General features: G+C 39.6%; 2 protein-coding genes across 3 annotated transcripts; one reads left to right on the forward strand and one right to left on the reverse strand.

Annotated features, from left to right (window-relative positions):
* Nucleotides 1–284: 284 nt before the first annotated feature.
* cdkn3 (cyclin dependent kinase inhibitor 3) lies at nucleotides 285–4,172 on the reverse strand. 2 transcript variants are annotated; one of them, XM_084093089.1, is made up of 8 exons: nucleotides 4,124–4,172; nucleotides 3,691–3,776; nucleotides 3,555–3,610; nucleotides 2,273–2,317; nucleotides 1,834–2,056; nucleotides 1,045–1,076; nucleotides 847–950; nucleotides 285–756 (listed from the first exon to the last, which is right to left on the reverse strand). In XM_084093089.1, the coding sequence occupies exons 1-8, from the start codon at nucleotides 4,148–4,150 to the stop codon at nucleotides 667–669; spliced, it is 663 nt and encodes a 220-aa protein (XP_083949215.1). In that variant the 5' UTR covers nucleotides 4,151–4,172; the 3' UTR covers nucleotides 285–666. The 2 variants fall into 2 exon arrangements, with proteins under 2 accessions (XP_083949215.1, XP_083949214.1); XM_084093088.1 differs by having other exon boundaries at nucleotides 1,041–1,076.
* Nucleotides 4,173–4,599: 427 nt separating this feature from the next.
* LOC311069705 (uncharacterized protein) lies at nucleotides 4,600–24,530 on the forward strand. The gene is made up of 16 exons (XM_084093081.1): nucleotides 4,600–4,749; nucleotides 5,029–5,105; nucleotides 7,466–7,510; nucleotides 9,287–9,451; nucleotides 9,724–9,809; nucleotides 9,937–10,073; nucleotides 10,736–10,783; nucleotides 10,865–10,964; nucleotides 11,053–11,191; nucleotides 11,627–11,731; nucleotides 11,917–11,997; nucleotides 13,226–13,371; nucleotides 13,507–13,695; nucleotides 16,054–16,702; nucleotides 17,089–17,177; nucleotides 24,365–24,530. The coding sequence occupies exons 3-16, from the start codon at nucleotides 7,490–7,492 to the stop codon at nucleotides 24,450–24,452; spliced, it is 2,043 nt and encodes a 680-aa protein (XP_083949207.1). The 5' UTR covers nucleotides 4,600–4,749; nucleotides 5,029–5,105; nucleotides 7,466–7,489; the 3' UTR covers nucleotides 24,453–24,530.
* Nucleotides 24,531–24,688: the final 158 nt, after the last annotated feature.

The following is a 24,688-nucleotide window of genomic DNA, read 5'->3' on the forward strand; positions in this document are numbered from 1 at the left end:
TGCGCTTTTTTTTTTTCAATCAGAAAAAATAAATAAAACCATGATACTGCATTGCACAAGCTATATTAAAATGATCATGTGACAAACCTGAAAGGTTTATAATCATTAAATAGTGCCTGAAATTGTAGCACTTGAATTGCATTGATTGTGATTATTAGTGTATCTCTGATCAATGTAAAGGCATTGGTACTTGTTACCTTGGTTAACTTCTCCAGTAATGGTCACAAACTTAATATATCCCCTTACCAGTGGCCACTTTGGTATGAAAGAATTGCCAAGAAGTATTGCCAACAACTGCATAATGAATTTAATCTGCCATTCAAATCACTGTCACCCACATAAGCAATATTGTTTCCCAGACACAAAAATAAGCATCACTCTTAATTTGATCCACTGGCAAGGATTAATGCAGACAACATCTTGTTTAGGCCACTTAAGACCACATTTAAGTGAACAAGGCTCATTTAATTGTAAAGTTAAAGTTATATATTAAGCACACTATTATTAGAGCAACTTATAAAAGTACAGCATTTTTAAAGTGCCATCAGAATAGAAACAAATGCACTCATGATCAAGGTAGAGAACATCCATAGAGCAAAACAACCAATCAAAACAATTAGTCTTTTTTTTCTTTCCTGTTTTCAAGTCATCTGAATGTCAGGTTGATCATCGGGACACTGATCTCTCTGAAAGCCGCTCTTTGGTTTCTTGATATGCTGCAAACTTCTCCCGAAACTCGTGAAGGAAGTTGTATTGCTATAAGAGGCCATGAGGAAGCATAATTAACAACTTAGTTGTATGGTTAAGGGAAGTGATGCATCTAGGTTTTCAGATGTTGCCTCTTACTTTGACAGTCTGAATGGCTCCGCCTCCTCTCAGCTCCCTCAGGATTTCCAGCGCGGCACTGGGCGTGATGGAGACAGAGAGCTGCAGCAGCAAACACGCAGCAACTGTGACAATGAAACACAAGTTAAACTCCTAATCACACACACGGGACTAACATTAATCATGACACTGTGCTCAGTTTGAACATTTGATACTTGCTTAGTCCTGAGCGTCCCAGACCTCCATAACAACTGTGGAGGAATACAAGCACAATTAGAATCTAATGTTCTTCTAATGGTCATGTAATGTTTTATTTATATATATATATATATATATATATATATATATATATATATATATATATATATATATATATATATAGAGAGAGAGAGAGAGAGAGAGAGAGAGAGAGAGAGAGAGAGAGAGAGAGAGACACATACGTGCTATCTCTTATGCTGACCAAGGCATTTATTCAATCAAAAAATACAGTAAAAACTAGTGAAATATTTTAAAATGTAATTTATTCCTATGATAGCTAAGCTAAATTTTCAGCACGTGATCCTTCAGAAATCATTTAAATATGCTAATTTGCAGCTCAAGAAATATTTTTTTATCAATCAATGTTGAAAATAGTTGTGCTGCTTAATATTTTTGTGTAAACTGTGACATTTTTGACATTCTGTGATGAATAGAAAGTTCAAAAGAACAGCATTTATCTGAAACAGAAATCTTTTGTAACATTATAAATGTCTTTACTGTCACTTTTCACATCGATTCAAAGCATCCTTGTTGAAAAAAAGTATTAATTTCTCTTAAAAGAATAATACTGAATAATATTAATACATGTAACGGTCTTAAAACTAAATTTAAAATAAAGTTAGCTTAAAACTAAAAGGTTTGATATACCGTATAGAAAATACATTTTTCTGTTAAATTTGTTGTAAAGGAAAAATGATCATATTTCTTCTCCCTGGAAGAAGAAGAATATCAGTGTTTTTTTATTCTTACTGTATGACGGTCTTGCGTTGATTCTGCAGGCAGTCGTGCAGTTCTTCCAGGATGCAGCAGCACTGAGGAAGCTCTGGAGCGCATCCGTCCGGGAAGGGGAGGTGGTGCACTCTGAGCCCACTCTGAGAATAAACCTCTAACAGACATGGCACTCTGTAGCGCACCAGCTCTCCTCTGGTGCAGAACACAAACACGTCCTCCACACCCTGATCACACATCTCAGCTACACACAAACACAAACCACAGATAAATCACAGCTATCCTATCCCAGAGGGGCATGTACACACTGCACACAACGCATACTTTAAACTAGTTGTGCTTCAGAACATCAAACGTTTGCTAATTGCTGTTTGCAAACTGATCAGTATAGACTTGCAACCAATCAGTCGAGAACCACTGGATTAGACCATTACTGTGTGTGTGTTTGTGTAAGACTCACCAACATCTTTCTGCAGGTTTCTTCTGATTTCTTTATATCTGCAACCTGAAATGAGCAGAAATTAGGGCTGTGCAATCAATCAAAATAAAACCGAAACGTCATGTTTTTTCAAAATTGATTTTCCAAATCACAAAGGCTGCAGTTTAATTAAATATGTGCGCTCACTGCGCTGTGTGTTTTAGAGTGAAGCACTGTGCTCATTTACACTCATGGCCAAAAGTTTCGGCAGTGACATAAATTTGGTGTTTTGCAAAGTTTGCTGCTTCAGTTGTTGTGGTGTTGATTCACATTGTTTCTAGATTAGTGTGCAGAGAGATCAGATGCATTTTAAATAATTGAAAAAAGCTTAATTGGCCCAGAAAAGTACCCATTTTTTTGGCCCTGCACAAAATGATCAGCTAAAACCATTCCATTTCACTAATCATATAATCAGCAAATCACTCTCCCATTATATATATATATATATATATATATATATATTTTTTGTGTGCATAATATACAAAGCCAAAAAATGCAAGAGCGACAAAAATCACTTTGGCAACCATAATCAATCGAACAAAAAAAAAACGCATCCCTTCCAGTTGTTTGACATAAAGCAATTCAAGCGACCAAGCTTTGAAGCATGGAAGTTTTTAAAAAAAAACAAGAATCATGGCCATCATTAGAGGTCACTGCTGAAAGCTTGAAAGAGTTTTTAATGTCCCAGAGAATCCCAACAATTGCTAGGCCATGATCCGGCTTGATTTCTTCTTGAAAAACTTTTGAAAAATAAATCAATCCAGATCATGGGTTAAAAATCAAAAAGAACAGTCCAAAAGTTAAACAGTTTGGAACAAAACCAAAACACGTGTGACAAGGCTGCCTTCTATTTTACATCCGTCACAAACTGGATAAATAGACAGTATTACTCCAAAAACTAAAATGAGTAACATATATAATTCTATGTACCACTTTAAACTGAATTAGCACGTGCCTCACATTTATTGAGCAGCCTTGAATTTTACTAAGACTTTCATACTAAGTTTTGTCAGACACTTTGTCAGACACAGACACAGGATCAAAGAAGGATTTGGCCCAGACGCTGATATCCAGCATGCCAGAGCGAATTGCAGAGTTTACGGAGTAAATATGTACAACACTGTCAACACTGTAAATATTACAATTATCAGGAAAAAAAAATGCATTTAGATTTTTCCCCAAAAGCATGCAGCTCTAGTAGAAATTGCCTCATTTATGGAATGAACACACACAGAGACATTATTCATTTATCAATTAATTTTACCAGGTAAGGAACAGATGCCAAGAGACTGGGAACACTCCACCACTGACAGAGACAACCTGCAAAGCGCACACACACAATCACTTTCAATCTATGTTGAGTATGTAAATGCAAAATTGCACATGTATATGTTGCTCACCATGAGATCTGAAGAGGTGTGGCTTCCTCTTCACCAAAATCCTCTTCGTCAGATGAATCAAACTCACTTGTCCTCATTTCCCCAGTCTAAGTTACCACAATGACACCAAGACCATTAATCAACCCAGACACTGACATCCAAACAACCGATATCAAAAACAGCAGCTTGTTCTGATGGCTGTGCTTATCATGTGGGAAAGGAACTGAGATGTTCATTATGAAAATCCAGATGTTTTTAGTGTAAATTTATTAGCAATAATAGTATAACATGCTGGGTGACATTAAAAGGTTTATATATGCAGTAATATTCTCGTTTGCACAACTAATTATATTCTCGCACTCGACAACTCGAAGTTATTCATCCGAAGCATTAATTACCACAACATAGAAACACAAAGTTGTAAGCGAGAGAGAGAATCAACAATCGAACTCACCGAGAAACACCTTTCCCCACTGCGCATGCGCGGAATTTTCAAAACATACTGAAAGGATTCGTCCAATCATATTTGACATGTTTAAAATCCACGCCTCTGTTTATATAAGACACGCCCTGTCCGCAGTTTCGCTAAATCTGTGAATTAAATATTAATGAGTCGTGTGCCCGTTTAGTTTTTCAGCCTTTTTGAAGTGAGCTATATAAAATGTGCGAATGTATGGAACTTATTTTATCTTGGTTACTGCACAAAATATTCGTTGTATTCAAGTTAAATTAATCGCAAACCACGTATAGAGTCCCTAATGATCTCAATACATTATAGACCTCTGATATAATGTGTGAGTGGAAGTGAAAGAGCAATAAGCAGCAGAAAATTGCTCTTTTGCTGACTGTGCAAGAGCGCGTGAACGGTCCCGAGAGGGACACCGGACGGCGCGCGCACAGTCAGTCCGTGTGTCCTGTCCCTCCTCCCGCAGTCAGACGCAGTGCACGACAAGGGATAGACGGGACACCGGGATACAAGAGCTCAGGGAGAGACAACTACTAAAACATGAGGCCGTCACTATGTCAGAGAAATGGAATAACGTTTAAACTGAAAAAGAAATCTTGAAAATTTGCTTTCTGGTGAGTGGGCGCGCGCTGCACGGTCATCATCATCATCATCATTATTATTAATTGCGTTTAGTTTCATTATAAAGATTTGTGTGGAACACTGCATTTTTATGAATTATTAATGTGTCGTTCTCCGTCTGCTATTTAAATTTGATATAGCCTAAAGTTACTTGATTTTACATATTGTACAAGACTGTGTAAATTGTTTTAAGAAATGAGAAGATCGTGAAATACTTATGAAAAAAAAATTAAACAAAAAATTTATAAATCTGTTGCCACTCTCTGCTGTAGGGTGGAGCAGCTCTTTGGCAGGTATCTTTCCCCCACCTGGGGGCTTCGCTGACTGGGCGTCGGGCGACCAGCTCTAGGTAAAAACACAAGCGCGCGCATTTCATAGAAACAGCGGAGGAGGTATTTAGAGCTATATCTTCATCGTTAACTTTATAGTTATTGTCCTCTGTGTGAACGGGCCTTAAATCTAACACGTACACAAACCTTTCTGCATATTTAGAATTTGTTTTAGACATTATACGTTTATTATCATGGTCACTGCTGGCTTGTTTCCACAATGTTGGTGATTTCAGGTTTTACCATTGCTGTGGTGACTAAATTGTTAAAAGGGCCATTCCACCGAATGGGTGACATTTGCTTGTTGTAACTCCTCAAAATGAAACTTTATTTTTTATCTTTTTTCAACACTGAATCTAATACTACACATATTTAAGTATTCAAAATGTGTATTGGTCAATCTCAGGCAACTTTATTTAATTTTTTTACAAGGTTTCTAAGCAGAAGATGCACGCATGTTTTCTCAGTCCTGTTATCGAAACTCATGTGCCATTTAAAAAGCATGTTTAAAAGCATGTCAATTAATTCCTTTGTTTTCCCCACAAGAAAGTGTTTATTTTAAAGAAATTGTTGGTTATATGTTCAAATAATTGATATTCGTGACAAAAAATCTCTATATATTAAGGTAAGTATTTTAATAAAAAAACACAAAGCCATTTTCTCATTTTAAAGAAGACCGAAGCCTCAAGTTTATAATTTTTTTTATAATTCAATTCATTAAACAATTATATAAATGATGGACCAAACAAAACTGATAAAAACAGTGGTTTAACTCAACATTTTTTTAGAAGAAAAAAAATAGTAACAGGAATGAACACTTGGTAACAGGAATGAACACTTGGTAACAGGAATGAACACTTGGTAACAGGAATGAACATTGGGTAACAGGAATGAGTGTCCATACGTGTGTTTATGAGAGAGAGTGTGCATGACTGTGTGCATAAGGTTTCTGTGTTGAAGTGATGTACGATGTGCTAGTAGTACTTCACAGCGAAGGAGGTGAAAAGAGAAAGAAGGAGAGAGAGAAGAAGAGAGAGGGAGGGAGAAAGAGGGAAGTTAAGACAAAAAAGGGAGAAAAGAGAGGGTTGCGGGTGTGTTTCGCTCCTTCCATTGCAATATGCCATAGGTGGGTGTTTCTGGCACCTGCATAGTATGGGTTTTCTCCATCTTCTACAAAATATAAGAAAGACAAAGACAAAACGTTTAAGTCACTTCGTGGTGGACTGGCTTCCTGGCTGGAAGTATGGTGTTCACATTGTAAAACTAATGCTAATGTCTACAATATAAGTAATTGCAGCCTTAAAACTCATAATTCAGGATTTCAGGTGAATAGTATTTTATCAACTAATATTTACAGTATTAAATAAAAAAAACAGAGGACTCTACTCACTCCTGTTACTTTAACTCACTCCTGTTATTTTTCATATAAGTAACAGGACTGAAAGTAACAGGATTGAGTTTTTAAGCAAAAAGTTATCAAATACATGGCATATGGCCACATAGCATACATGCTAATAGCATGAGGACACTGAGCAAAATCTAGTGACTTACCAAAAGTTAATATTTTTAAAATGAACAAATAAAATCTAAGAAATAATTTAGGTAACAGGACAGTATGTTGAGATTGACCTTCTCAGTCATATTTACAATTTCATCAAATATACAGAAATTAAAATGAGAGGACTTACTTTGGTCTTCCCATTGCCTTCAGAAGATCCAGATGATGCAACTTCCTGTTGAAAATGTGTCTTGTGGAGTTTTTCAGAGGGGGGGGGGGTTGTGTTAGGGTAACAGGACTGAGTGAAAACCTGGGGACACGACTAAAATGTGTATTTTATCTAAAATATTAGATAAAATATTTTTTTCTCATGAAAGAAAACCAAAACATTTTAAAGCATAGATTGGATATAAAGTCACACAACAATACCCAAAAATTAAGATTTCTGAAGGATTTTAATCATTATATTTCATGGTAAAGTTTAGAGATGGAGAGTGAGGACATGCAGAAAATGCTATATTTTAGTGTTCTATGTAGTTTTTATTAATGTTTTTAATTATACATTTTAAATTTGTAGTTAGCTTAATGTGCAGTACATTTTGCTTAATAATAAAATGTATTTTAGAGTTCATTTTCATGCAATTTTATACATATAATGTCCTGGGGACAGAAATGTCACCCTTTCGGTGGAATGGCTCAAAAAACAAAATAGATAAGATGGTCATCATGGCTACTTAGTAAGTATCATAACCATATTGTTGTATTGTGTTTTACTACACCAACACGTATTTCAGTAGTCCCCTGCAAATTAAAGCTTCTCCACAGAGAATGCTTACAAACCTTTGAGACTGTGTTAAATGATGTTTGTGTATCCTCACACAGAAAAGGAAATCTCATGAGGGAGACATGGAAAGAGAGATCTCTAAGGTAACAGACACACACTGACAATCTTTCAACACCTTTGAGTAATAACAAGACACTTATATGAGCATTAAATGCATTTTCAGGTAAAATTAATTCAGGTTTCCCACAGTCATGGAAAATCAGGAAATATCAAATAATCTAAGTGTGATTACTAGGCCTGGAAAAAATATGGAAATTAAGTCATAAAAATCACAGAAATGTATTGCCATGCTTGACTCCAAAATGTTTTTTTAAAGGGACCTATTATGCAAAATTCACTTTTACATGGTGTTTGAACATTAATATGTCGGCAGTGTGTATATACAACCACCCTAATGGTAAAAATCCACCCACTCCTTTTTTAAAATCCCCATAAATCATAAGCAGTGTCTCAGAACAAGCCCCTGCCCACGAATGCTGATGGACTCTGCCATATTAACATAGACCCCGCCCTGAGTGAACTGTACACAGTCCCCCATGTTTATCTCCTCGCCAGAGCATTTAACATCAGCATTCAAGTAAGACATGTATTCTTATTAAAGCTATGATTCAGTCAAGAGCAGTGATTGAGTTTCTGTTTTTCTTTTGTTGTTTGATTCATATTAATTGCATATTTAGCAGTAGGTGCTGTATATTACGCTGCTTTCACTTTAATACACAGATAATATACACATGCGATTCCTTTACTTGCTGTTGTAAAGTCAGAATTGCGAGATATAAAGTCAGAATTGCGAGATATAAAGTCAGAATTGCGAGATATAAAGCCAGAATTGCGAGATATAAAGTCAGAATTGCGTGAAATAAAGTCGCAATTGTGTGAAATAAAGTCGCAATTGCGTGTTATAAAGTCAGAATTGCGAGATATAAAGTCAGAATTGCGTGAAATAAAGTCGCAATTGTGTGAAATAAAGTCGCAATTGCGTGTTATAAAGTCAGAATTGCGAGATATAAAGTCAGAATTGCGAGATATAAAGCCAGAATTGCGAGATATAAAGTCAGAATTGCGAGATATAAAGTCAGAATTGCGTAAAATAAAGTCGCAATTGCGTCTTATAAAGTCATAATTCTGACATTTTTTCTCGCAATTGCGACTTTACATCACGCAATTCTGACTTTATAACACATAATTGCGAGTTTATATCGCAAGAATCAGATTCAGCAATTCTGAGAAATAAAGTCAGAATTGCGAGATGTAAACTCGCAATTGTGAGATAAAAAGTCGCAATTATCTTTTAAAATGTTTTATTCTGTGGCGGAAACAAGCTTCCATATGTATTTGACAGTTTAAGCGCATTAAGACGTGAATGAGAACTTAGTTTAATACTCACGGGCCGTTTAATTACTCTGACAGCCAGCTTTGGATGTGTGAAAACCATATATTTGAAGTTTAGACTTATATGGCTTTAAAACGCATGCAAATAATAAACTTGATGATGAACAAATAATGATGATGAAGAACTGCAATGTAACATGAGCGTGACCGCGATAGAGACGACAAACAAAACAACACAGATGTTTTAGTGTTTTAGTATCTGAGGCACGAGCTGGCTCCGCCCTCTTCTGGAAAGCAGGGCGTGGAGCAGCAGCTCATTTGCATTTAAAGATACTTTCCCTAAAAAATGGGCATTTACAATATGGTATAATAAATGATCTGTGGGGTATTTTAAGCTGAAACTTCACAGACATATTAGGAACATCTATGACTTATATTACATGTTGTAAAAAACCTTTAAGAGTGCAATCTGCATACAATGATTAAATATCTTCATTAAGTATTCAGTCACATCTGGTTGTGTTCAGGTTCAAGGGATGGTGTGCGAGTTGCGGGCAGGGTTTTCTCGTGCGCTGCTGGAGCTGAATCAGATTCAGCAGGGAGATACTGACCTGCAGAGCCAGCTGGAGGACACAAGACATGGCTGCAACAAGCGCGCACTTCACCTAGAGAGTCTGGTGCTGTCCCTCAAGGTGAGGCCACACACACATGTGTTGTAAATCTATTTATTTATTTGTTTATTTAATTGGGACAACGCACGTTAATGAAAATCAGTATAAAATACAAAATGTAAACGTACCGGATTATTGCAACATTGCTAATTTACATCCGTAGTCCCTATTACATAAATGACAACAATTCAATTACAGATACCACAAGCTCAAGGAAAGAAAGAAAAAGGAGAAAAAACTGTTAAAATCTGATCTGTTTGTATTGAAGTCACTTTTTTCATGTGTCTTTTTAGGAGGAGCTGGAGGAGGTACGTTGTCAGTTTCGTCAGCTCTGTGAGACACAAGACAGAAAACCACCAGAGAATCCAGGAAGAGAGAAGTAAACACACACATATACACACACATCCGCACGCACGAGCACACACACACACACACACACAAATTTACCCATAGAATGTAACACTGAAACTGTTAAAGTGTGTGTGCCAATGTGTGTATGAATACAGTAATGGAGTGGATGACGGTATCGGACAGAGTGATGATGCTGCAGAGGCTCCTCCCCTTTCATCTGTGGGCGGAGCATTTCTCATACACTGTTACCTTCAGGGCTTACAGGTGTGGCAATGGGCCAGACAGAATACAGGTGAGCTTTCATTTTTTGGGTACAAATATTTGTAATGATTCTATAAAATATGTTTTTTTTAAAAAAAATAAATGTTAAAGTTGGCATGAAACGGAAGTTGCGATAATTGTTTTTTTTCCTATTGTGACGTATATCCAAGTTAAAATGGCTTCTTGAAAAAATAAAAGTAGGTCGGGACTTTTTCCATCAGGAATTGGTTGTGATCTCATGTGAGTGACAGGTTGTCCCGCCCTTGTGCCAGTAAACACATCATCAGAGAAGAGAAGAGGTGTCTATGCAAGAGGGAGGGGAAGTTATTTTTAATACAGATTAAGAGGGCACATGAATTTATTAGTAACATGAATAAAATCAAATAAAACTATGTGATGAAAAATCATTTATAATTATCATTGCAATATTGCATTAAAAATTTGCATTGCCAATTTTGATTTCATGGTGACTTTAAAAATTATAAGGGCACATGAATAAAAAGAAAGTATGTGCGTGATAAATCATCATTTAAACAATAAATACTGCAATATTTAATAAAAATTGTCCATTTTGATTTCAAAGCGACTTTAAAATATATGCTCATATACAAATTAAAATAATATGTGGTGGGAATTAAATGAGAAGTAAATTATATTTAAAAAACCTCAGCGATTTTGTTTTCTGTTTCTCAGGTGTAGATGCTCTTTCCTGCCAGGTAACACACAGCTGCTTACGGCGAGGTAAATCACCTCTTCACAGAGACTTTTAACAGCTCAGTATTCACATGTGGGTCCTCATGTTCCTCTGTCTCTTTCTGTCAGGCAGGAGGCGCGGTGTGGTGGAGATGCTGTTGCAGTCTGAGCGCGATTATGTGTCTAGTTTGAATCAGCTTCTTGAGAAATATAAATCGGCAGAGCAAAAGTAGAGAACTATCACTATTTCATGTCATCTCTTTATCTCTGTCTGTATCACGGACTATAACAAGCGTGTTTGTGTGTTTCTGAGACAGTGTGGCGTTTGTAAAGCATATTGATCAGATGCTACAGCGCCACCTGCTGTTCCGCAACACCCTAGAAGAACGTCTGACCACGAATGAGAGAAGCTGTGCAGCCGGGGAGGCTTTTCTCAACCTCACTAGACAGAGCAATGTAAAATAATAATCTGTTATCCCTCATTAAATGTATCAAAAGTGACAGTAAAGACTTTTACATTGCTATAAAAAAAATAAAGTTTTCAAAAAAAATATTAAGGAACACAACTGTTTTCAACATTGATAATAAATGTTTCTTGATCAGCAAATCAGCATATTAGAATAATTTCTGAAGGATCATGTGACACTGAAGACTGGAGTAATGATGCTGAAAATTCAGCTTTACCATCACAGGAATACATTACAATTTAAAATATAGTAGAAAAATTGTAATAATATTTCACAGTATTACTGTTTTTACCATACATTTTGATCAAATAAATGCCAGCAATGGTGCTCTTAAGAGACTTTTATTTTTTAAACATAAAAAATTACTGACCCCAAACTTTTAAAAATAAATGCATTCATTCATTCATTACTTGTCTCTCTGCAGAAGTCTTTCTCTGATGCATATCTTGGATACGTGTACGGTCTGGGAACTGTCCTGAGAACAGAGTTCAGTACAACTTCACCCCACAACAATCCACAAAACGCTCAGGCAAGATCTTCCTGTTTCATGTTATGAAACATCTTACAATATTTTAAAGTTTTGAATGCAAGGGACTATGAGATGTGTCTAGAGCAACCAGGCCCTTTTATATCTAAGTGCACGAACAAGTCTATTGATTTTTACTTTTGTGTAATATTGGTTTCATGTAATTATTTATAATATTTTTCTGCTAGGAGGAGAAAGAGAGCTGCAGATTGCTTTCTCTACTGTTCGCTCCTGTTTCCCGCATCCACGCATACCTGAACATTATACAGGTGAGTCACATGCTTGCAAATGAACTTGGTAAGAATAAATGAAATAAATTGTTAGCCTTAATAAAAACAATACATGCTATTTTGATATGTTAAAGGTGTGGTTGATTAATATTTAACTTGTTTAACTTTAGTTAGTGTGTAATATTGCTGTTTAAGCATAAACAACATCTGCAAAGTTATGACGCTCAAAGTTCAATGCAAAGGGAGATATATTCTTTTACATAAATCACGTTTTAAGGACTACAACAAACGGCTGGTAGGGACTACACAAGCTTCCTCCCGGGTTAGTGACATCACTAACCCTAAAATTTACATAAACCCCGCCCCCAGGAACACGATTTATAGATTATCATGACAGAATATGCTAATCAATGACTAGAAGATAGTTAACTCCAGCTAACATAAAAGTCTAAAAGTTTTTGAAATTTTCAGTGTGTGTCTGTGTGAGGTAATCGGAGCTGCTAACACACAAGCTCTTGAAACTCCACCCTCTTTGCCGGGAGCAACAGCTCATTTACATTTAAAGGGACACACACAAAAACGGTGAGTTTTTGCTCACCCTCAAAAAGTAATAAAAAATGATCTGTGGAGTATTTTGAGCTAAAACTTCACATACACACTTAGGGGACATCAGAGACTTATTTTACATCTTGTGAAAAGGGAATTATACCATCCGCATATTAGTGTACAACTACCTTTATCATATCTTTCTATGGCAGAAATAGCAAGAGTAGTATGCTTGTATGCAGTTTCGACTCAGCAACAGTCAGCAGAGTTCAAGAGGTTGTATTTAATCCAGAATATTCTATTAACCATCTTTAGTTTTAGTCATCACTGAAATGTGCAACCTGACTCAATTAAACAGCTGATGTTGTATTAGGAATATATAGTCAAGATACTTCTGAACTTATAAATGTAGAAATAGAGAAAATGTTGTGATGCTAGACGTGACGCTAGGGTTGTAACCCGTCAGTTGGCACTGAATGCTACGGCACAGTTGAGCAGGTCCAGATGGCATTACTGCATTGCTGAACTCGTGCCACCTTAGGTCTGCTTTGCTCACTACTGCACTACTGTCTGAGGAAGTAAATCGTTGCCAAGCACTTCACTACAGAAAGTGTACATTTTCTTCCTAAAATGCAGTCTGCTATTTTCTAAGGGATTTTAATTTCCAGTGTTGCTACAAAAGACACTGCATCTTCTCCACTGCACTTCCTATTTCCACCAGGCTCTGTTACGCAGTTCTGGCGCTGGGCACACAGACTGGTGTTCACTACAGGAGAGCGAGCGGGTGCTGTGGGATCTCTGCACAAGCTGTCACATGACCTTGGAGAAGGCGGGGCCATGCAAAGAGGGGGTGGGGCCTAAACAAGGGTCAGTGTTTTTTTATTATTTTGTCTGTCACGTAAGGCTTCAGTAAATGTGAATTTTATGAAGTGCTATTCTGTCTAACTGGTTAAAGCTGGCTTTTGTGGCAGGTGGTTGATGCTAATTTTAGTGTGTCTGCAGTTTGAGAAGCAGGTGCTGTGCCGAGAGCCCCGACGGTGGTCCTTCCGCCTTTACCAAGTACTGTGCCAACACTAATGTGCATTCAGCCAGTGTCACAGCGGGCGCAGGCATAGACAGCACTGTACATCAGAGGAAATGCTGTCGCGTTGGCATCTCACAGACGCTACCTCGGCCCAGTGGCATCTTAAGGTATGTCATCAGAAATTAGAGCAAAATAAAAGTCACTTTAAGACATCAGTCACATTTTCTTGGAAAAAAATCAAGCTAGTTTGACTGCATTTAAATTAAATGAATAAATTTGTATATAGCCTAATAATCTGTTAAAAATCGGACTGATAACAATCAGAATAAAAAGCCTTCATGTTAACACTTCAATTGGAAGAAAATGATCTGATCAAGCTCGGTTTGAGAGCTATTTCTATCCAATTTCAAGAGATGATGCAGATCTTAAATAATATGTATAAACATTTGAATCTGGCTACTTAAAGGCACACTGTGAAGGAATTGTGTTTTTGTCAAACAGCGACCCCTAGAGTCGCTGTGGAATACTTGCACTGTCGTAAATACCCCTCCACCTCCCACCTCCCACCCCCCACCCCCCACCCCCCACCCCCCACCCTGTACACCGGTACCTGCATCGGGCATGGAATAGGCACAGATAGACTCCGAAGACATGATTATTGCAATTTATCATAATAGTTTGCAAATTGTACTCGTTTACACTATTTACAACCTCTACGTTAGGCTTATTTATGTCCTGATAATTATGTGAGATATTAAAAACTGTTCTCATGATAATCGCAAGAATCAACGTCAACAGCGTCGTCTGATATCCCTCAGGACTACGTGATAAATACACCTCACAACACCTGAGTTCAGCTGGCAAACTAGTTCGTGAGGCAAGCTATAATACATAACGCAAAAAACACGTAAGAGAAACGAGTGTTTTTTTAGCAAGTCTGTTAACAGCTCTGATAATCGAAAGCTAGCTAGACATATGTGGAAATTATTGGATGGCCTCTCACGTCCAAATTTGACGAAGTGGTGGGGGAAGTGACGTATGCCGTTAAGCAGTCGAATTTTGTAGTTCTTTTTGTGCTTGGGTTACTACCCGAACCCCGAAGTTACATAGTGCCAGTAAAAGCGATACAGACCCCGTCAGGCTATGGCAGACGTGTCATTCAACCTATTGTAAGTCGATGTACCATCACAAGGGTCTTGGAAATATATTATGAAGGTTGAAAAGTTTCACAGTGTGTAGAGTTCTCAACGGGCCTGAAAATTACAACCCGATCCGACCCGGCCCGTGGCTTTTAAAGCCCGGACCCGATCTAACCCGACACATCAACATAATTATCTGCCCGAACCCGGCCCGCGGCCCGACGCGCGTCGGATTATTATTTTTTTTTTTCTCATACACGTATTATCATGACCAGCAGACGGGAATTCAAACCAACCTTTAATGTTCACGCCTTTTAATAATACAAACAATACAAACAACTGAAACAATAAACTTTAAAATATCTAAATAGGCTGTAGTAGCGACGGCGAATTCACCTGCGGCAAGTTTACTTTTCACCAACTCCATCTTCTTCTCTCCAGGCTAAAGGCGTGCATGCAGCAGCGTCAGGTCTGCCCCCGCCCCTCTCCATAATGCACGTTGCACGCAGCAGCCAGACTTTCTTTACGGTGAACAGCAGCGATGATTAATAAATGTTTTTTTTTTCACTGAGCGGAAAAGATTAAGCCCGAGGTCCGGCCCGACCCGAGTCATTTGATTATATTTTCGACCCGAACCACACGGGTCGAACGGGACCCGCGGGTTTGTCGGGCCGACCCGACCCGTTGAGAACTCTAACAGTGTGCCTTTAAATAACTGGATACAGATACACCTCTATTAAATCTCTTTAAAAAATAAGAATAAATTACTTACAAATAATAAATACCAAAATATATAAATATATAAAAGCAAATTCTAACAAATTAAATTAAACTTAAGGGAGGTTAATCAGTAGAGTTAAGGAATTCCTGCTTTAAGGGTTAAAATAAAAAATTTAAATGATTTAAACATTTAAACAAATCTAAATGTACTGAAATGTATTAAATTGAATCAAACTTTGGAGCCTGTAAGTACAGATTATATTTGAATAATTTCTATTGGCTGTAGAGTAATTACAAAATAAATGGCAATTATTTAATGTTTAAACATCACAAAGTGGTGATGAAACCGAGGTAACGACAGATTATTGAAAAATAAATCTTTTTTAGATGGGTCCTATAAATAGGTTGCTTGGATTTTGAGATGCGATCCAGTTATGACATATTGATTAAAAATTATATATATATATATATATATATATATAAATAAAGCAAAAAAATATATATATTAAAAAAATCCCTCATAAAAACAGTATGTGTGTAATTTACAATTAGATTCAACATAATAAGGATTGACTTATTTTATTTTTGTGGGGGGATTTTTGCTTACCTATATTAAACAATAACAATTTTTATCTACATAATGAAACAGCAACTGTTTCCCCTCAGAAATGGCCGTGAGCATATTTGTGAGCTGCCACTTGGTGGCTGGACTACAGAGTACAAGTGGAATGGCAGCACAGGGCAGAGCCACACGGGTCCCATCTGCGTACCCTTCGTTTGTCATCCTAGAGAGGCCGGTCGGTTTCTGAACCCTGGGCCACCTGTTGACGTAGGGGGAAACCTCACCACTGCTGCCAAGAGTCAGAGCTCCTCGGCTGGTCTGGCCGTACGTGTTTGTGGGTCTCCGGGGCTTGATGGACGCGTTTACACATCTGACCTTTGCCCTCCACCTCCTCGTTTCGACGACGGGGACACAGACTGCGACGTGGCCGATGCATCAGTGTTTGACTTCTCCTCTGTGACGACCTGTAGCCCAGATGAAACTTTAAATCGACTCAGGGGAGCGGATGCTCATGATGATGAGGATGATGATGAAGAAGACAACGAGGTTCCAGTTCTCCTCAAACCTTCATACACTCACAACACTTCAGCCGTACAGGCGGGGGGAAGCTTATGCATGCCGTGGCAGATTCCCAGACGAGCTCCTATTCCTGCCGAGGTTCGCATTGGGATACAAGGAAAAACTCGTGCCCCAAAACCTCACAGAATCCCCGCCAGTGCCTTTCGGCCGATTTGGGAGCCAATTTACTCACAGGTTTGAGGCATCACATGATTAGCACAAGACTTCTGCATCCTACAACTTTTAATCATAATTTTTTACCCCTGATGTCCATTTATAATGTCGTTCAAGCTGTTTTGCACTAAAAACATTGTAATTCAGTTTCACATAAACATTTTACACGGTCTTTTTGACCCATAGAATCTTGTTGTGCTGTATCAAAATTTTGGGATGACATTTTTTTGCAGCTTAGTTTCAACATCGTTTTGAGATGTGTAAGTTACATTATGTAGTTTTATTCAAGAAAAGCAACTGTTTTTTTTTTTTTACATGACCCCTTGAGATACAGTTCAAGCTAGTCTGAAATGAAGAGGTAAATACTACCAAAACATTAACAAAACCACTCACCTTTTCTCTTTCAGAGTGATGTGATTCCTGCAAAAGAGAACTCTGTTACTTTCAGCTCAACCAATCAAATCATGAATCAACAGCAAGAGACTGACCAATCACGGTAAGAGCCGTATAGCTGCGTTTGGAATAGCATGCTACCTTGATGACCAAAATGTGCAGTATACGACAAAACATTTAATAACCTCAGTTATAAAAACAATTCCCTTTCGATAAGGTTCACTCGCATCGCAGTTTTTCTCCGGATACTGAAGCCTGATTGGTTCATGTCTCAGCCCGCCAAAACGGAGGGGGCCGACTGCCTATTTAAGTCGCGCTGAAAGCCATTTTCATCAGGATTTTTCTCCAAGCGCGAAGTTCATCTCTTCACTGACTCAGAAGAGAAGATAGAAGCCTTTGAAAACAATCATTGAAACAAGCCTCAAGCAGCGGATTAACGGCGCTTCAACAGCTGCAGCTGACTTGTGGACGAGCACACTGAATGCATCGCTTGCCTGGGATGTGCCCACGCCAAGGCTGCACCAACCACCTCGCGCGCTCTCTCTTCTCCTTTCGAGCCGAGACAGAAGACACAGCGGAGCCTCGGGGCAGAGCAACAGGACTGTAGCGAGTTCATGTCGGCCCAGCACCCATGTGCCTCACTCTCCCCTCAGCGTGATGAATCTCCAATGCTCTTCACCCGCGAAAGACCAGCGCCCCTCATCTGGTTCAAGCGCCATGGTTTCATTTGGCGGCTCCAAGGAGGACTTTGATGAGACTGGCTGCCTCTGAAGAAGAGGACTGGGACTCTGCACCGAAATGTTATTGAATAGTGGATGCAATAGCACTGGCTTACAAGTCCTTGGGCTTGCAATGCCCTAATAGGGTGAGGGCCCTCTCCACCAGGGGAACGGCCTCCTCTTGGGCTTGGTCTAGAGGAGTGTAAATTGACGACATCTGTGCGGCAGCCAGCTGGCCTTCGCCATCCACCTTTAAAAGGTTCTACAACTTAGAAGTCCCTGCTCTTCACGCACTGATATTGTCTGCTTAACCAGTATGAGAGTTGATGGTACTGCTCCCCTGTCGAAACATTCTGATGAAAATAGCTTTCAGCGTGATTTAAATAGACAGTCGGCCCCGCCCATTTGGTGGGCTGAAAAGTCATTTGTCTGTGAGGTAAACAGACGTAAATCAATCAGGCTTCAGTATTCAGAGAAAAACTGAGTGTTCTACATAAGCGTCAATTACTGACACAATGCTCGTTCCCGTTATCTCAGGGAATGCTAGTTATGCATGAAACTGTGGTTTTGTGAATTCCGGATGAACGCCAGAGGCAATGTAAACAGTATTAGATTATAGCAGCGCCAGCCAGATATGTTGAGAGAATATACCAACAAAGTCACTTAGTGATGTATGCTGAGCCCTGGGGGTTATAAGCCACAGTAGCTCAGCACTCGGTATACCTTTCTCGGGCATTCAGATTGACTAAGAACTCTGGCAGTCATCCGGAGTTGCGTAACTACAGTTCTGTTTCATTCTTACTGACTGCCAGAGGCAGTGTAAACACTATTGGATGACACATACAAACATAGTAATGAGGAATGCTACCCACCTGAGGAAAAAATAAGGCTGCTCCTGAAGAACCGCAGAACTCACAGCATGATGAGCAGCAACGTTGACCTTATAAAACCTGGCAAACGTGCATGGAGAAGCCCAGGTAGTGGCAGTGCAGATGTCCGCCAATGAATCTCCTCTAAAAACAGCCCATGAAGATGAGAGAGAGAGATTTATATGGCAAGTTAGACCCCAGGGCAATGGTTTCCCTGCTGCCTTGTAAGCCAGTATAACAGTCTCCACTATCCAGTTTGACAACCTCTGTGTCGACACTGGAGCACCTTCCTTCACACAACCTTAGCAGACACATATCTGGTCTGACTTTCTAAATTGAGCAGTAGTGTCCACATAACACTTCAAGCCACAAACAGGACGCAAAAGTTGAGCACTTGAATCAGTCTGAAAAGAGGCCAGTTCAATGTGGTGGTTTATGAACTGAGGAAGACGGACTTTTGGAAGAAAAGAAGGACTGGGTCTAAGGACCACCCCAGAGTAATCTGGCAACCAACGCACAATTCGCTAACAGACAGCACCGTGCAACTCACTGGCTCATTTTTAAGAAGCAATAGCCAACAAAAAAGCAGTCTTCAAGGATATCCATTTAATGTCAATGCTTTGTGCACGAGTGGCAAATCCCACACAGGAAAGTGAGGATTCAGAGCAGATTTCAGATGGCGTGCACCCTTCAAAAAACTGCAGAGAAGACTGAGATCCAAGAGAAGGTCCCCCAACTTGAACATGATATGCAGAAATTGCAGCGACGTACACTTTCAAAGTGGAAGCCACTTTGCTCTCCTCAAGAAAATGTTGAAGAAAGCTTAAGATGCTCGGAATGTCACATGTTACAGGATCAAGCCCCTGCTCCTCACACCATACAGAAAAAATCTTCCAACGGGAAGCATAAATCTGTCGTGTGTTAGAAGCCCCAGCATTAGAGATGGTGTGAATATCCGCAGGGTCACAATGCTCCAGAGAAGAATTTAACCCAATGGCCAGACCCAAAGCTCCAGACGAGCTGGATCCGGGTGCCAGGCGCTGGCCTTCCGCTGGGAGAGGATGTCTTTCTTGGGGGAAAGCTTCTATTAATTGCCTGTCAGAAGTCTCAGCAACAAAGGAAACCATGGTCTTGCTGGCCATCATCCTGTGTTATGTCTCCCATTACAGAGGGATAGGTGGGAACGCATATAGTAGGCAGTGTATCCTGGCCCAAGGTACTGGACACTTAAGTCTTTGCGAACCATAAGCGACAGTGAGTGGTCATCTCTGAAGCAAAAAGATCCATCTCTGCTAACCAGATTTCTTGCACTACATCTGGATGAAGCCTCCATTCTCCTGGATGTACTCGATCCCTGGAAAGAGCATCCTGAGGTGGAGTAAAACCAGGGGAATCACCACTGTAGCAGCTGTTAATATCCCTATTAGTCGTAGGACCACCCGGTACTGCAAAGACACACCCGGGCGAAAGCGAGCCGAGAATTGCAGAATGTTCGTCACACGTTCCTGAGACGGAGGTAGACATGCAGGAATTCAGGGTCATTCCTATGAATGTAGTGGTCTGTGTTGGAATCAGATGGCTCTTTTTCGCATTTACAGAAAAACCCAACTTCTGTACGTGTCTCAAAAATAGTCTGATCTCTTGCACAGCCTGTCGTGTTGAGGGGGCCCAAAGAAGCCAGTCGTCCAAATAAGGCAGAATACGCATACCTCTCATCCAAAGAGACAGAGCTGCGTTCACACACCTTGTGAAGACACAAGAAGCAAGAGAAAGACTGAAAGGTAGAACTTTTGCAGAATCTTTCTGTGATAAACAACAATTGGGATGTGAAAGTATGCATCTTTCAGATCAACACTTAAAAACCAGTCATCTGCTGCCACAGACCGAAGAATGTTGTCTGTCCGAAGCATTCTACAACCTTCAGGAACAAATTCAGGTGCCTCAAATCGAGAATTGGGGCAGAAACCACTGTCCTTCTTCGGAACAAGAAAATATTTTGAATAGAACCCGCCTCCCTATGAGGGGATGAACTTTTTCTATGGCTCCGTTCTCTAACTGAACAAATTTCCAGAGAGAGAGCCATTGAACGAACTGTGTCTCTGACAATCGTAGGAACAATTCTTGAAAATCTGGGAGGCCAGTGTCAAAAAAGGTATATCCCCTGTTCAGAGTCATCTAAACCCAGGGGTCTGCTGTGTTGGTCCTCCAGTACTCCAGCTGTTCTACTGAAAAATGATCGATCGAGTGTCTCAGGCTTTATGTATGTGACTTTTAGTGGTCACGTCGAGAAGCTGACGGGGTCCTCCTGGCAACTGGCGATGAGGTGCCCGAAATATTATAGCATCTTTAGTAACACGAGGCCTATGAAGGGGGCTGTGACTGAGGTGTAGCGTGCTGGCAGTCTGAACTGCTGGCAGTCTGAACTGCTGGCATCCTAAAGGATCCGTCCGTCAGTTGACGAGTGGGCTCAGTAAGCTTTACCCTCTTTTCCAAGTTCCGGAACATTAGGACCAAAAAGATGCCCGGTAACAAGTGGAATATCTCTCAAGGTTTTCTTACAGTCCTCAGGTAGCCATGCTTGGGCAAGCAACACTTGGCAGCAGGCTGCCAAAAGCATGGCTGTAAGACTACCCAACTAGCGAGTCACATGGCCCATTGCCAAAAAAGCAGTTTGCAGAAACTATGAAATCAAGGGATCAACGTTTACTGGTTCCATCGTACTGGTGGCAGCAAGAAGTAGCTAAAAGATTGTGTTTTCTGCATGGGTTATGCAAGCAACAGACTCGTATGCCTATTTAGCAATGATTCTGTGCGACCACATTGCGCACTGGGACATCGCACATTCCCTCATAGAGCCTCATCAGGAGACATCAAAGCTGCAACGGGCTGCTCTATTTCCGGATCACGACTCACCCCAATGGAATCTGCTTCAGCCATAGATGTTAACGTCCGAGCAATCTTTGAGCGCCGCTTAGGCAGACCAGAACCTGTGAGGGCATTAGAAAATTCAGCCACAAAATTTTTTACATGGTGGCATGGCAAAGGTAGTCGCAGCTGTGGCCTGCCTGACAAAAACGTCGGTTTGGGCAGATTGGACAGGTGACTTATCAAGTCCTAGACAAGCATTTGCCATTCGAAGCACGGCCAAAGTATCATCAGAAAAGGACTGGACCTGTCCAGATGACTGAACTGACCCCCAACTAGGCCCCTCCACTGCTGGATAACCAGTGAAAACATTCTGAGGGGATGGTTGTGCAGCAACATCCACAGCATGCCCATGATCACAAAAAAAATAATCCGAAGCACTCGTAGAAAGCACATCCAAGTCAAAATGATGTGAAAAACAAGGGGAATCAATAGACTCTTAACCAGCTCCCTGATTCTGAACATTCTCTTCATCCTGTGTCATTTTCACAGGTGTAGCAAATGTGACAGGCTGAAGCGAGTGAAGCAGGCGTTTCAGCTCCGCCATCTCTATAGAAAGCACAGAAACCGTCTTAGAAAGTGAATTTTTCATCAAAACACACTTTGTGATGTGGCCCTCTCTTAGATGGGAGGGTAGCGCCGGGTGCTGCAGATGCCCTGTGCTTCAGAGTGCGCGAAGGGGCTACATCCAACTGTCCGAGTTTCACTGTTGAATTAGGGTCTAACTCTGCAAGACGGAGCCGTCGTTCAGACATAGGTAAAAGACTGCAGTGCAGACACGGGTCTGTGAGAGCCTCTCAGATGTTGAACACCCAAACACGAAGGGCAGACGTCATGACCATCGTCCGAGAGAAGATTATTACGACACAGCTTACAAGTCAGTGGGAAACCAGTGGCCATCCAGCTGAGCCATATTTACTCGATAATAACACCCTCAGATAGCACCGTAAGGTTTAAAGTCAAGCGGAATGATGGTAATGAAGCAACGAAACAGGCGAGAAAAATAACAGGATTCCTTCCTTTCTGCCCATAAAGAGGCCTAAAATGGCCAATGGATTGAACTGAGGGGCACAGAGTATAACATAAATTTAAAGGAAAAACACTCAGAACAACTGAATAGATGATTATGTCAAAGGGAGACTGTTAACCTCTAGGCGCGGAAAACACCAGTTTTACCAACGAAAAGCAATGAAACTCAAATAAAAATCAAAACTCACCAAAATGCTGCTAAAAAACACCAAATCCATTGAAGTGGCGTAGATGCACGCTGACACCGTTTGTGAGGACGATATCTTGCTGCTCTTGTAAGCTGCACTTGACAGCTCAAATATATCACTTAACCAAAAACAACCTCTCACAACCAGGCGAGAAAGCAAAAGAGGCATCTGTGGCTTATAACCCCAAGGGCTCAGCATCTACTTGACTTTGATGGTATATTTTTTCTCAACCTATCTGGCTGGCGCTGCGATAATCCAATACTGTTTACAATGCCTCTGGCCTGGCGGTCAGTAGGAATAAAACAAAACTTTCGTTATGTTAGTAACTGGAACATTATGCATTTATGCAATTCTGTATAAATATGTCTTTCAAACAGTTACATTAACATTCCTATCATTCAATTTGACCTAAAGAGCATTTATGTAACACTTGGCACTTGTGTTAATTGTTAATTTTGGATGCTGTAAAATACTTAGTCACCATAAAATCAAAACATTAATTTAATGGAATAATGCAATCTTTATTATGTAAGGGATAATGTAAAAGCGTCAGGGTTTATTTTGTGATAACTGGCTCAATGTACATAATCCCGCACATCTATTATTATAATTTTTTATAATTGAAGAGTTCAGATGCAAAAGCCTCTAAGTGCCATCTGAAAATTTCTTCTAGAATGATCATTTGTATCAAGCTCATATATTTAAGTTCAGTAATTTCACTTAAATGGCAATAGAAATTACCTATTAATTGTCATTTAAGTGAAATTACTGAACTTAAATATACAAGCTTGATACAAATGATCATTCTAGAAGAAAATTTCAGATGGCACTTAGAGGCTTTTGCATCTGAACTCTTCAATTATTTATCTATTATTATTATTATCTTATAATCTTTAATAAAAAACATTAATATCCCCTCCTCCACGCAACATCACTTCCCCACCACAAGGGCGAGACAATAATCCATCCCTTCCAGCAACCCGTCACTCAAAAGGAACTGCAGCAATTAGCAAACCACAATGATCCAATCAATTCCCACAAGACAAAATCAAGTCCCGCCCTTATGTCTCATTTGAGAAGCTGTTTTACTTGTATATACATCAAAATAAGGAAGAAAAGATGATCACAACTTCTGTTGTGAAATCCTTCTACAAATCTAACGACAAAAGCATTTAATGCACAAGATACTGTACCAATAAAATTGCAGTGTCAAGTTGGGAGTGTTTTGCTTAATTTTAGCAACATATTCAACAGCACTCACCTCTGAGGTCACTGTCTGCAGAGCCACTAAACCCCAAACTATATATGCGTACAATAGAACATTGTGAAATAGTGATAAAAAAAAAGAAATAAAAAAAAAGAGAATTCAATCAAATTTTTTTCTCTCCAAAAATGGCAGGTGGTATGCTATTCCAAACATACCAAATGAAGATTTATCTGAAGGCTCAGTACTGTATGTCAGTAAAATGATGTGCATTGTTATCCCAGTGCTAAACTTGAAACTGTGTGATGCCATTTAAGGGCACTTTAAAGTGGTAATGTGTGCATCTGTTGTTTTAGATCAGCATATAGAGGTACTGGAGTCCAGCGGGCTGAAGCAGTGTGGCATGACAGTGAGGACAGTGAAGGACCCTGCAGTACAGTCTGACACACTCTCATGCCAGCAAACAATTAATATTCATGAGTCTGCACTGATGCAACCAATCATACATCTGTTTTTTTTTTTTTAAATAAATGACAACAGTTCCTCTCACTGTGAACTGACGTGCAGCAACAGCACACTCACGACAGCTAAATTCGACAAAAGTTTTCCAGCATGATTTGATTTGTCAGAGAGAAATAAACACTGTAAATGTAACAGAATGCACATTAAGTCAGAGGAAT

The sequence above is a fragment of the Abramis brama genome (genome assembly GCF_963993115.1).
Source record: "Abramis brama genome assembly, chromosome: 19".
NCBI classification, from domain to species: domain Eukaryota; kingdom Metazoa; phylum Chordata; class Actinopteri; order Cypriniformes; family Leuciscidae; genus Abramis; species Abramis brama.

Excerpts from the sequence above, each read along its gene's own strand:
- cdkn3 (XM_084093088.1), bottom strand. The coding sequence starts at position 4,150 with ATGCGCAGTGGGGAAAGGTGTTTCTCG. Across the intron at positions 3,611-3,690 it reads ACACCTCTTCAGATCTCATG|GTTGTCTCTGTCAGTGGTGG; the intron begins GTGAGCAACATA and ends TGCGCTTTGCAG. Across the intron at positions 757-846 it reads GAGCCATTCAGACTGTCAAA|CAATACAACTTCCTTCACGA; the intron begins GTAAGAGGCAAC and ends GGCCTCTTATAG.
- LOC311069705 (XM_084093081.1), top strand. The coding sequence starts at position 7,490 with ATGGAAAGAGAGATCTCTAAG. Across the intron at positions 10,074-10,735 it reads ATGGGCCAGACAGAATACAG|GTGTAGATGCTCTTTCCTGC; the intron begins GTGAGCTTTCAT and ends TCTGTTTCTCAG. Across the intron at positions 16,703-17,088 it reads GGGAGCCAATTTACTCACAG|AGTGATGTGATTCCTGCAAA; the intron begins GTTTGAGGCATC and ends TTTCTCTTTCAG.